Below are 13,595 nucleotides of genomic sequence, written 5' to 3'. Positions count from 1 at the left end.
GGTAGGTGATCCACATTCACGGAATATTTCGTTCTGTTGTTTTTGTCATTGGTCTTAGGGTTTTCCCGCTTACTAGTTAGGGTTTTAAAAAAATGTCTACTTTTGGTGAAAAAAAAAAAAAAATCCAAATAAATAAAATCCATTGGGTTTTATGCAAGATATACTACCGTGTTTGGGTTATTTGTAAACGCCATAGCCATAATTTAACCTCATCCATAAACCCCCAGGTCATTTTGTACCCAGGGGTTATATTCTTCACATTATAGAATACTTCTAGACGGAAGATCTCTTTGAAACTTTCAGTGTTTCTCCAAAAATCATTTTCACAGACTGCTATGCAAAGCGTACGGATCGGATTAACGAGTAAATTTCCTCTTTGGAACGTGGTTGCACAGAGTTCCTCACGTCATATGGATAAGAAGGTAAAACACGACGTGCGGATAGGGTAAACGTAAAAAATCCTCATAAAAATACTAATACAAAATTCCAATGCGTGGTTTCTACAGACTTTTAAAAGGTTTACAACAAGGACGATATCGTTTTTTAAAACAGGTCGTCATTTTTTTCTCCTGACCATGACGTTGAACGTTCACCCGTTGACTGTTCTGATGTTTCAACTTAGGGTACACTTAGTGCGAATGCTTCGTTAACGGGGAAATACCAAAAGGATAGATCTACTAAATTAAATGCTTACTTATTTCTATAATTTCTATAAAGTATTGGAGGCGTGTGTACTTGAAACTGTCAACTGGGTCTTGTGTCCTTATAGTCTCACTGAGAAGCTGTTGTCTAGTTAGAATCTGTTCCACATCAACTACGGAAAAAGGTACTCACAATTAAATTATCTTTTTTATGTTAGGTTTTTGCAGTTCAAAACGAAACGTAATAGAATGTAAATATTTTAGGTCTCATTGTTGTTTTTTGTTTTGTTTTTGTTTTTGTTTTTGTTTTTCTTGGTAAGTGTTTTACGCGCGTTCACAACTGCGTAAGGTCTTATGGGCGCGCGGGACACACTGAACAGCTTCAGTTGGTAGGACATTTTGAACTTTGCCCGGGTGGCGGCCGAAGGCTACTCTTATCGATTTTGGACCACCAAGGGATCTTTAGCGTACGTGACTCGCACACGGGACTTCGGGGATTTTTGGCTCTTGTCCGAGAAGGCTAGGTGCTAGATAAGACCTACCATAAAATCAGAGGTGAGAATGAGCCAAGGAGAAGCAGTATAAAGGCTGCAGAAAGAGTCGGGGGCCTAGAGGAGGGGGCAAAGTAGGTTTGGGGGGGGGGGAATCGGAGACGCAAACAGACGACAGAACATTGCTAGAGAGCAGGAAAGAGGGTTAAAGGGAAACATTTTAGACAAGAAATTGTTCAGTCGCTGTCAGGACTTGAACCCTGGCCCTGTTGAATGAGAGGCAGCCACCTTAACCTCTTGGCCACGAAAGCCCCCGGTCTCATTGTGCATAACATACTCTTGAACTATTCAGAGCGAAGAAAGCAAATCTTTATGGATTTATGTGGAAACAAAAGTTCGTTGTTCTTTTTTGTTAAAACCATTTTTTTATTTTTATAAACGTTGTCTGCACTTGCTGAATCGTTTATGTGTTATTCATTTCTGTATGGTTTATCTAAACTAATACAGCGTGCGGAGAGTGTGGATAATAGCTTTTTAATTGCAGTTGCATTGTTGTTGTTGTTATAATAATAATAATAATAATTATTATTATTATTCTTATTTTTATTATTATTATTATTATTATTATTATTATTACCATTATTATTATTCTTATTATTCTTATTTTTATTATTATTATTATTATTATTATTACTCATTTTATATTGTTATTATTATATGCTATTTATTTATTTATCTATTCTTTTACTTATGTATCTATTTATCTCTTCATTTACTCATTTATCTATTAATTTTAAACAATATTTATTTAAGTTCATTTCGCGCACTCAAATAAGATTTTCAAAATTTAACAGGCAGGCTCTGGTGGTCGTATCAACACGTCGTTTGTTCTCTATTTATACAGCTCTAGTGTTTGTGCAAGTTCAGGTGTTGGAGAAACGCCACAAGAGAACAGAGATGGCCTCTGGAAACGAAACTTATGGAACGTCGTTTGGACCACTGCCTAGCAGAATGGTCAACGATCTAGTCCTTGCAATTTTTGTCATCAGTTTCTACGTAATTATTTTAGGAGCCATCAGCTTCTTTGGCATTGTGGCTAACGTCATCAACCTAATCGTTTTTATCAGACAGGGCTTTAAAGACACGGTGATCATCTCTTTGTTCAGCCTGGTCGTTGCCGATATAGGGGTACTGATTGCGTCGCTCTGGCTGAGTATTGGTTTTAACCCTTCCTTTGCAAATGCGTGTCTGTCTTTTGATCCCAAGGAGGTCTGGATCTCACGGCAGGGTGGCCAGGTACTTGCTTTTCACGTATCTCTGGTTGGATTACAGCCTCCATAATGCTTGAAAGATGTCTCTGTATTGCTGTGCCTCTGAAAGTTAAAACAGTGATAACAGTAAAGAGAACAGTTATCGCACTCGTTAGCATATACGTGGCAATGATAGGTGCCCTGCTGCTAGTGTTTTATGCCCTTCGTCTGGAGCCCAGATACTCTCCTCTAAAGAACGAGACCAAGATAAGAATCGTTTATATTACCAACGGCTTTGCCATAGAAAGTGCTGTTTTCTTGATTAATGCCTTCTCTCAACTCATTACCTTTAGCATCGTCATCATTTGCTCTATAATCCTTGTCCAAAACCTTATTAGTAAGTCAAAATGGCGGAAGTCTACTTCCAGTTCTGGAGATCATGATGCTTTTTCATATAGAGACAAGAAAATTGTGAAGTTGGTTCTATTTATTGCGATCATTTTCATAGTATGCCTCTTGCCAAGTGTAATTAACTTTATTGCACAAAGTTTAGAACCCGAATATACCGCATCAGGGAAATACGGAGATTTGTTTTTGCTGATATTAGTGATATGGTCATTTTCTGCTTCCTTATCAGCAACGAATTCTGCAGTGAATATCTTTGTGTATTACAACATGAGTTCAAAGTACAAGCAGATCCTGGACAAAATGCTTCTCCGATGCACAAAGGGCTAATATTAGAACACAAAGAGCTGCTACTTTTCGAAAACGTATATTATTATAATATACAAACCAACTGTGAGTTTTGACCAGCCTTTGAAACTGCCTAACTAATGATTTGAAAATACAGTATGATCAAATCCTGACAACTTCGAAAAGAAAAGGAATAATTATGACATTTGTTTTTAAGAAAATAAAAACGAAACCTTAAAAAGAAACCAAACCAACATTGCCACAGACCCAAAAATGATAATAAATTATTTATGTCCCATTGGCACGATTTAAATGGTTTAGGAAGCAGGCTGCTTTGACCTTGTTTGTCAATTCTGGGGCTGACGGGAATCACTCGTGGTCTGAAGGTCCCGAGTGCTGCGAAGCTGTCGAGATGATTTTCTGCGTTCCTGAGCCTGGTATCCAGTCGAAGAGTTCTCTTTCCGACAACCCAGTTCATTCTTTGATGTTGACACGTCAGATATTTCGTAAGAATAGTTTCAGATTTATTCTTCACCCATGGCTGAAGGGACCTATACTGATTTCATATACATTTCCTTCACAGAAAATAATAAAAGATCCCTTTAGCACTCCCCCCCCCCCCCTCGTAAAGAACCGGAGCTTTCCTTCCAAAGTCCATTAACTAGATGTACTACTTGCTGTGTTGTTATTATTTTTGGGCTTATTACACATCTGTATCATATTTATCATTTTTTCCTCCTTGTTTTTATCTCTCTAATTTGGCACCACTTAAAAATCAACCCTCTGTATTTACACAAACTACTTAATATAACAGGAGAGTTGATATAGCACACTGGATTATTTTTAAAAAAAAGAAGAATCAAATCTTGAGTGGATAGACAACCAGAAGCAATAAACGTTTGTCTGTTAAACTTTGGCTTTTGTTGAGTTGTTTTTATGTATTGTGTGTGTACGAGGGCTCTCTGTCAAGTAATTTGAAAATGGCAAGTGGGAAAGAAATTTTGTATGGATCTCAATAACCCTCACTCACTTCTAGGCTAGTTTTCAGGATTGTTCCTATGCAAATCTAAGAGGTTTTTTTTACCAGCATCTTAACCCAGGATTTTCATATTGGAAAACACCTGATGAAAAGACCATAGACAAAAGCGAACGTCTGCGATAGAATTGTCACATTATTCTCTGGGCTTCTTTCCAACTAAAAAAGCTCTTGAAACCAGAAAAGATGAAATTCGAATGGAACATGGTTGGGAATGTGAGGAGGATGCCACAATAAACCCCCCACCCCACCCCCCCACCCCCCTCCCCCCACACACTTTTTTAAATCCCTCCCACAAAAAACTGGAGAAGAATGGTTCGGCTTCGGGTATGGAAGAGGCAATAGAAATGGAATCGTCTACATGAACACAGTAGTACAGAAAAATATTCAAGTCCATTAAGACCTCTTTCCTTGCTTCATTGACGATTCAAAAGCTTTTGACAGAATCCATCACATCAGCATGATTGAATGTTTGGAGAAGATAGGTATTGATGGCAGAGATATACGAATAATAGGAAAGCTTTACTGGCAGCAGGAGGCAGCAATTAAAGTGTGTAATAAAATATCAGAATAATATTAAAATCCCTAGATACGCGGATGATACAGTTCTGCTTGCAAACACAAACGAATATCTTTCTAAAATTGTGAAAGAACTAAAAGTGAACAGCAGCAAGACAGGCCTCGACATCAATGCCAATCTCCCCCCCCCCCCAACCTCATATAGAGTCTTATCAAAATCTTCTGGGACAACAACAGACATAACCATTGATATTGATGGGAAGTGGATAAATCAAGTACGCCCATTCAAATATCTAAGGGCAACAATCACAAACGATGGAAGAAGTGAAAAGGTAATGAATATAAGATCAGCAGGCTGCAAAATCAAGATTCAGCCAAATGTACAAACTATTTAAATCCAGGCAAGTATCTCTCACTTTAAGAAAGAAAATGCTGTCTTGCTACACCTTCCCCATATTCATATATATTGCAGAGACCTGGACTTTGACAAGGAAAGAAGAAAACAAAATATATGCGTCTGAGATGTGGCGCTACTGTAGAATGGCCAGAATAAGTTGGAAAACAAAAAAGACCAACAAAGAGGTGTGTCAGATTCTACACACAAGACAAACCTTGCTGAACAAAATAGAATGTAGAAAAATACAATACTATGGCCACTCAAAACGATATGAGACCATTGTGAAAGAGGTGCTTGAAGGAAAGATGTGGGTCAGGAGAGCTAGAGGAAGGCAAAATATTGCATTGATGAGCAACATAAGAACATGGACTGTCCTGGATACGACAGAATGTGCAACGGCAGCTAGCGACCGTGAAAGATGGAGGGTCATTACACGTCAACCTCTGGGGCAGAGATGACAGTTACAGGTATCCAGGTATCCAGGTATCCCTAATCCTGCCTTTGGATCAAGTCTGTAATTTGATTCCCGTTGTAAAGAGTGATGTCGTCTTATTGGAGAACAGTGTCACTGCTCATATCGTAAACAGATTCTCGCAACTGTCCACAACAATAATGGTAGCTCAATGTATTGATATGTGTTCCAATCCGAAAGACCACCGAGAAGCATTTTTAATAACATTTAAACGAAACACAGAGGTGAACAACTCCTTGGCAGAATGCTAACCTCTGACTTTATCGGAGTCCTGCAAGTTGCATATTCGTCTGTCCTGAGTTGCACAAAAAGTTTCAGAAATAATATTCCTGCTTTTTCTATTCACATTCTTTGCCATACACCTCTACACTTTTCTTGAATATTTCTTTTAGATTAATCCTGTGTGCATATACAATCTATATAACTTTACACCTTCAACTAGCTTATGGTTTAGACGGTTCCTCATAGTTGATTTTTTTTGTTCAAAGTCGTTTTGTTTTGTTGTTGTTGGTTTGTTTGTTTTTTGCTCTTTTGTTTTTGTTTCTGGTCTTTGGTTGTTTTTGAGGGGTAGGGGATAAAAGCCATGCTTAAAAAGCGATGAATGATCTTACTGCAAAACATTGCATGTAAACTCAATAGAATCGAATCGTACCGGGTTAAAAGTTTAAAAAAAGTTTTTACTGTGACTCCAGGACACATGTACAAACAACGTGGTAAAGTTTAGTGTTTAGATTGTTAGACATACAAATGTATAAAACCTAGAAGGATCGGTGGCCTAGTGATTAGGCTCTCAGACTCGCATCAGTAAGACCGTGGGTTCGAGACAAACGAGCAATCTTTAAGACGATACCAATAACTCAACATGTCCCAAAATTGAGGAACGCCTGATACCACCGCGTTGTGACACATTTTGTTGGTGCTGAACTGTGTGTCACATTTGCTGCATGTTTTCTTCACTTTGGTGGTGTGTGTGGCGATGAAGAGTTTGCTCTTTTTGAATGTTTCAGTTTTTACACCCACATCGCCAAAATAAATATCATTTAGGAGGTGGGCTTCCGACCCCGTCTGTCAGGTCCAATCCGGGCTGAGAGGGATGCAATACCCAAGCAGAAAGTCCAAAACACTCGATACATTTTTTCTCCCCACTCGGGAATCGAACTCAGGCCTACTGTGTGCAACAGCGAAGTGCCTACACCAAGGACGCGAAAGGGGTGAAAGGATGCAGCCTTGTCTCACTTTTGATGTTGTTAAGACACATTCCGTGAGACCCTTGTCTTAAAAATGAAAACAATGACTTTCTTCCTTGTTGTTATTTTTTTTTTATTGTTGTTGTTGTTGTAGTTGCCGTTGTCGTTGGTGGTTTTTGTTGCTGTTGTTGTTGTTGCTGATGATGATTATGTTGTAGTTTTATTGTTGTCGTCGTTGTTGTTATTGGAGGTGACGTTGGAGCCAGTATTTAATTAAAATTTGGCAGCTGGTTGATCTTGTGGGACTCCAGCCGTGTCGTAAGCCTCAGATCGCGTCACTGGTGATTTGTTCCTGTCCTGAAAAGGTTGATGGTCAGTATCAGAAGTCGTTGCTGACATCAGAGGGTGAAAAATGGACACTGAGACATGAGTGCAGATGATAAACACGAACGTAACAACACTTTTGATTCATCTGTACCCCTGGGTTTATGCACCCCGCATAATTTAGCAAAATGTGTTCATTTCTGGCATAATTTATGATTATTTTCTTTGTATCATTCTTAGTTTAAATTATCAGAATCTTATAATTTCACATCTTTTGGGCTCATTTTGCATAGTTTCAGGATTTTCCTTGAATAAAACGACGGGGACAGATTCATGCTTGACTAGTAAGCGTTGATGGTCAGCATCAGAAAACGCTGACGAAATCAGAGGTTTAAAATAAACAGCTCGACATGAGTGCTGGTAGAAAAACGAATTCTGACATGGTCATCAGTGTACAACGAGTAGTATTGTTTGTTTAGTTCGCGCCACGGCTGTCACGCTAGACTGTCAGAAACCCAAGTGGTCCTGGATCAAATGTACAACGCGATGATTTAGAATGTGCGTTGTTAGGTTATCCCAGTCTTCCATTCAATTGACTTGGCTTTATTGGAAATTGACTTTATGCCAGAAATTTTGCCATTATATCCAAGATTTTGTCATTATTCTATTTGGATTAGTTTTATACCCGTGTCTTGTAAAAGTGGGTGGGGAAGTTGGCTTTCCGAAATAAGTATGTTGCTTTTGTAACATATACACGCGTATTTCATCTTTCACTTTGGTATTTAACAGAGGTGTACATTTTAAACCACACGGAGAGCTATTGTGTTGGATTGTTCAATAACACATCGAATGTTCTACGGTGTCACATACATCTAAAATAAAAAATGATTAGGATAGCAAAAATTACATCTGTGTAGATCCAGTTACAATGAGAATGTAAATTTTAACACAGTTAAGTTGAGACTTACCTTGAGTAAACTAGACTCTCTAAGCCAAACCAAACTAAAGAGAGCAGAAATAGATAATTAATAAAGTCAGTTTCACTGTGGAACCCAAACGTAACTAAAAACAGCTGAAGAACTAAATAAGCAACATAAGTTACAGCAAACTCATCAGGGCATGTAGAAAGTAAACGAAATGTGATAGGACTAAACGAATGAAACTGGGCTAAAACAAAACCAATACATTATAATTTAAAAATTGCTCCCTGAAAGAAAACTAGAAAACATAGTTCCAACCTACAGTGTAAAAAAATATGATCCAAACCAAACTGACCTGGCAGATGTGAACCTAACTCATTTTTGTCCACAGCTCAACAAGACCGAACACAATATACATGTACGTTAAACTGTGTCCTCTCAAAACTTCTATACCCAGAATTTATAGAACTTTGCTGGAACTCCTATTGTTTTGGTCCTCCCGAAGATAATGAATTCGCACTCGATATTTCATAATATTTATTGTCTGTTTCTTAATGTTTGACACCTTGAACTTATTATTGGTGACTACCTCTCCTTGTGAAGTATAGTTTGATTTTTTTTTCTTTATCTCTGAAGATTTTTTTGTCTTTTCTATAATATTATCATTATTGTAGAACTATATTAATACCTAGAGCTTATTATTGACTGTTGTTTATATCAGAAATATTTCTTTTTTCACCTTTAACCTCTAACCTTTTCCGTCTGTTGCTACAGCATACAATCATATCTCACCTTTTTTTCATGGTGAGGAAGCTTCGATTTTCTTCTTGAGTAAGGTAGAATGTTGTTGCGTGGTCCTTGTCAAAATATCTGTCTCATCAGAGGGAAGCTGGTCCATCAGGTCTCCTCTCACATCACGCTGCACATTATGTACTTTATATTCAATTGTGTAAGGGTAGGGATCTTTTCTACATCCCGATGTCTTCCCTACGTGCCCGTGAAGGACGAGGAAAAGAACCAGCAGAAGAGACGGGAGAAACGAGAGCCTCATGCTGTTGTTAGCTTGTCTCGTGGCTAGGTGAAGAAATACAGAAATAAAGACAACAGCACAAATCAATTCCCAGACTTTGCCAAATCTCTGTGTGGGTAAAATCAAGCAAAGAGCTACTTCACGAACGACAACGGACGAGAAGGAGAAGCACAGCTAACCGCTCTTTTAGATGGGTTCACCACAAGCTTTTGTGTGGGTCCTTGGTTGACAAGAGACAGTTGACAGGAGACAGTTAACACAAGACAGTTGGCAAAGACAGTTGACAGGAGACAATTAACAAGAGACAGTTGACAAGAGACAGTTGACAAAAGACTCCTGACAAGACACAGCTGACCAGAGACAGTTTACAAAAGACAGTTGACAAGACACAGTTGACAACAGACAGCTAACAAAAGACAGTTGACAGGAGACAGTTGACAAGTGATAGCTGACTAGAGACAGTTGACAAGAGACAGTTACAAGAGACAGTTGGCAAAAGACAGTTGACCAGAGATAGTTGACAAGAGACAGTTGACAAGAGGCAGTTACAAGAAACAGTTGACAAGAGACAGTTGACAAGTGATAGCTGACTAGAGACAGTTGACAAGAGACAGTTACAAGAGACAGTTGACAAGAGATAGTTGGCAAAATACAGTTGGCAAAAGACAGTTGACCAGAGATAGTTGATAAGAGACAGTTCAGGGCCCTGCTCTGTTGCGACAGAAAATGGCGTGGTTGTAGACTGTTCTGTATTTGAGTAATATTGTGTATTTATTTATAAATTTATTTGTTGAATGTATTTATGTGTGTACGTATTTATAATTATGTATATTTATTTACATATATATGTTTGCCTTTGTAAACCAAAGTGCCCTTCTGGAACAAATAAAAGTGTAATTTATTATAATAATAATAATAATAATAATAATAATAATAATAATAATAATAATAATTATTATTATTATTATCATCATCATCAGCATCATTATTATTATCATTATTATTATTATTTATTATTATTATTATTATTATTATTATTATTATTATTATTGTTCATCTCACTTGGTGTAGGAGAGCGATTTACTGTGTTCTGTGTTCTACTTGTCCGTCCCTTGGCGATCGCATGACAATTGCTTTACATGACAACACCTTTACAATGTGTATAAATAATTATACTTGTCTCACGTCAGAAAGACCAGATACGTCACACAACTCAGAGATCTCATTGTGAACGAACCGTCCTCAACGAGTCTCGACCTCAAAAGATGAGGCAGCTGGACTCTCGACTCGCATAAGTGTCATCGTGTGTACCCACCTTTTCCCTTAGACAGGAGCTGATACCTACGTGTTGATTAGATGTACCAAGGCGATGTACAGTGGCTCTTAGTCCTCTGTCTCTCTTTTATACACACAGTCACAACAGCTGTTCTCTTACAAACCAGCTGTAGATAACATTAAACAGTCGGTATTGTTTTAATGCACACCATTGTTTCTTCCATGTTTAAGTTCATTAGTTGTTTTTAATCTGTCAGTAACCAGATTTTCCATAATTAACGGCATCTCTTTATTGATTTCAACGCACACAACTATAATGTTATGAGCCCAAATTCGTTTTAACATTTCATAGACAAATACGAAACGATTTGAAGAAAAATAAAGTGAACGATTTAGTGGAGTCATTCTTATTCAATGATTAGCTTTAAGAATCTTTCCTAACCAGCTGTTGAGCTCAGATTTCTGAGTGAATGTTAGATCTCTCTCTCAGTCCCGGTTGGATGTCACAGACAGGGTCAAACCTTGTACAACATCTAGTGAAAGTAAACAGAATGAGAATAAAAGTTAAAAGTGGGCTTGGATTGGGGGAAGGGGGGGGGGGGTAAAACTAAAGACACAAAATCGCTTAAACATGGACTTTTGTTTGCTATATGGTCGCTTTTGAGGACAAGCGGGCTAACCCAGATTTCGGGGGTTTCTTTGCAAATGCGTGTCTGCCTTTTGATCCCAAGGATGTCCTGTATCTCACGGCAGGGTGGCCAGGTACTTGCTTTTCACGTATCTCTGGTTGGATTACAGCCTCCATAATGCTGGAAAGATGTCTCTGTATTGCTGTGCCTCTGAAAGTTAAAACAATGATAACAGTAAAGAGAACAGTTATCGCACTCGTTAGCATATACGTGGCAATGATAGGTGCCCTGCTGCTAGTGTTTTATGCCCTTCGTCTGGAGCCCAGATACTCTCCTCTAAAGAACGAGACCAAGATAAGAATCGTTTATATTACCAACGGCTTTGCCATAGAAAGTGCTGTTATCTTGATTAATGCCTTCTCTCAACTCATTACCTTTAGCATCGTCATCATTTGCTCTATAATCCTTGTCCAAAACCTTATTAGTAAGTCAAAATGGCGGAAGTCTACTTCCAGTTCTGGAGATCATGATGCTTTTTCAAATAGAGACAAGAAAGTTGTGAAGTTGGTTCTATTTATTGCGATCATTTTCACAGTATGCCTCTCGCCAAGTGTAATTAACTTTATTGCACAAAGTTTAGAACCCGAATATACCGCATCAGGGAAATACGGAGATTTGTTTTTGCTGATATTAGTGGTTTGGTCATTTTCTGCTTCCTTATCAGCAACGAATTCCGCAGTGAATATCTTTGTGTATTACAACATGAGTTCAAAGTACAAGCAGATCCTGGACAAAATGTTCCTCCGAGGCACAAAGGGCTAATATTAGAACACAAAGGGCTGCTACTTTTTGAAAACGTATATTATTAGAATATACAAACCATCGGTGAGTTTTGACCAGCCTTTGAAACTGCCTAACTAATGATTTGAAAATACAGTATGATAAAATCCTGACAACTTCGAAAAGAAAAGGAATAATTATGACATTTGTTTTTAAGAAAATAAAAACGAAACCTTAAAAAGAAACCAAACCAACATTCCCCCACGGCACATCGGCAGTGGAATTTTAGTTGCCACGGGTAGTTCCCCGCCGGGCGCCTTATCACGTCGGGGTCACGGGGGTCAGCTCCCTGTCGCCGCTGTCTGGGCCGACTTAATTTTTGGTACTTTTCAACGTACAATTTTAGGTGTATCCTAGTATTTATGGCAATTCTCATTTAGTGAACCGAAAGCATGCGTTCTGCTCTTGAGACTCAAAAAAGAACGGACGTTGTAAATTGTCTGGTTGTTTCGTTAGACGCGCTGGAGTCGGCAATGCTAAATTGTAATTTTTTTTTGGACTAGCGTGAATGAAAATAAATCAATATAAAAAAAGGCCTTTTCAAAATCTGTCGAACTTTTAGAACATGAACGACATAGCATTGGTGCAGACACTCAGAAAAGATGGTATCTGCACATACATTAGAAAGCTGTAATTTTGCAACTTTATCCATCGGGTACACAACACGCTATGAAGTAATTCCTCCAAATACAACTTCATGTGTCTTATATAATCCTGAATATTCGCATATTTTTTCGAAAGTTTATAAAAGTTACCAAGAAGTTTCTCTATGAAAAGCACAAATCGATTTTAGTGCCAGAATACATCTTCAATGTAATACACGAACAGTATCTGTTACACTCCAGAAATTCCTTACTTTTCTTAAAACGCTTAGTGTAGGTTTTGTAAGTTAATGAATATTAGAGATGACTTCTCGTAATTGGGTTATAAGAATAATTTCTAGCTGTCCATGGACACTGAATCAGCACCAGACTTTTCCAGCTTTATTTTTCGTTTCTATGACCATTTGCAATAACTGACAATGAGACTGATTTCTTTACATTCATAATTGTGCATAATTCCGAAACTAAGAATGAATGTGTCATTATTTTTATTCCATACAAGAAGTTTATCTCTACCCATGTATTTACACGGTTTTGTAGGTTTTTTATCGCTTAGATTCTATATTATATCTTTTTAGTTGTATGCAGGCTGCCACAGACACAGCATGATTCATGAACAACCACAGAGTAACTTTCTCTTGTTTAATAGTAAAATAAGAGTCAACGCTGATCGTCTTTCGTTAAAAAATGCAGATGTGCATCTTTCTTCTCTATAACTTGACTATTACTACTAGCGCAGATTTAAGATTTCTCATGGTAAAAGACATGGTATTCGTAGTCAGTTTAACACTGATTTTGGAGAGCTCTGGTGTGCCTTTTTTAAATTAACAATCATTTATTCATAAGTTTGTAACTAAAATGGGACAAATTGGGTACTCTACAAATATTCGTCTAGAACAAAAACTAAAGCACAGATATTAACCATTCTAACGCAGAAAAAGTCTCAAGACATTGAGCTTTTAGTACATCCGCGTGATGGTTTGCTATGCGGGATGGGGAAGAAGTTATATCGTTTTAAACATAGTCAAAAATGCGAACTTCCTAACCGACACCGGCAAAGTCGCTTCAGGGCTCGTTAACCCCGTGATCCCGAGCCGGGGAGCTCCGGCGGGCTGCTGAGTCACGCGAACTAAAAGTAACAGAATCGGGCGAAAAGTGACGCCGTGCCAGGTCCCCAGACACAAAAATGATAATAAATTCTTTACGCCCCATTGACATGATTGAAATAGTTTAGGAAGCAGGCTGCTTTGACCTAGTTTGTCAATTGTGTGGCTGACGGGAGTCACTCG

General features: G+C 38.1%; 1 protein-coding gene and 1 pseudogene across 1 annotated transcript; both read left to right on the top strand.

Annotated features, from left to right (window-relative positions):
- The window catches only part of LOC106012075, a 4,868-nt pseudogene extending 1,558 nt beyond the window's left edge, over positions 1-3,310 (top strand).
- A 2,171-nt stretch (positions 3,311-5,481) lies between these two features.
- Positions 5,482-11,686, top strand: LOC106012074 (tachykinin-like peptides receptor 86C). The gene is made up of 2 exons (XM_013083798.2): positions 5,482-5,494; positions 10,920-11,686. Exons 1-2 carry the CDS (start codon positions 5,482-5,484, stop codon positions 11,684-11,686), a joined length of 780 nt encoding a protein of 259 aa, XP_012939252.2.
- Positions 11,687-13,595: the final 1,909 nt, after the last annotated feature.

Source organism: Aplysia californica, unplaced genomic scaffold (genome assembly GCF_000002075.1).
Source record: "Aplysia californica isolate F4 #8 unplaced genomic scaffold, AplCal3.0 scaffold00255, whole genome shotgun sequence".
NCBI classification, from domain to species: Eukaryota; Metazoa; Mollusca; class Gastropoda; order Aplysiida; family Aplysiidae; genus Aplysia; species Aplysia californica.
The sequence above is the reverse complement of the archived record's forward strand: the minus strand, read 5'-3'. Positions and strand labels throughout refer to the sequence as shown.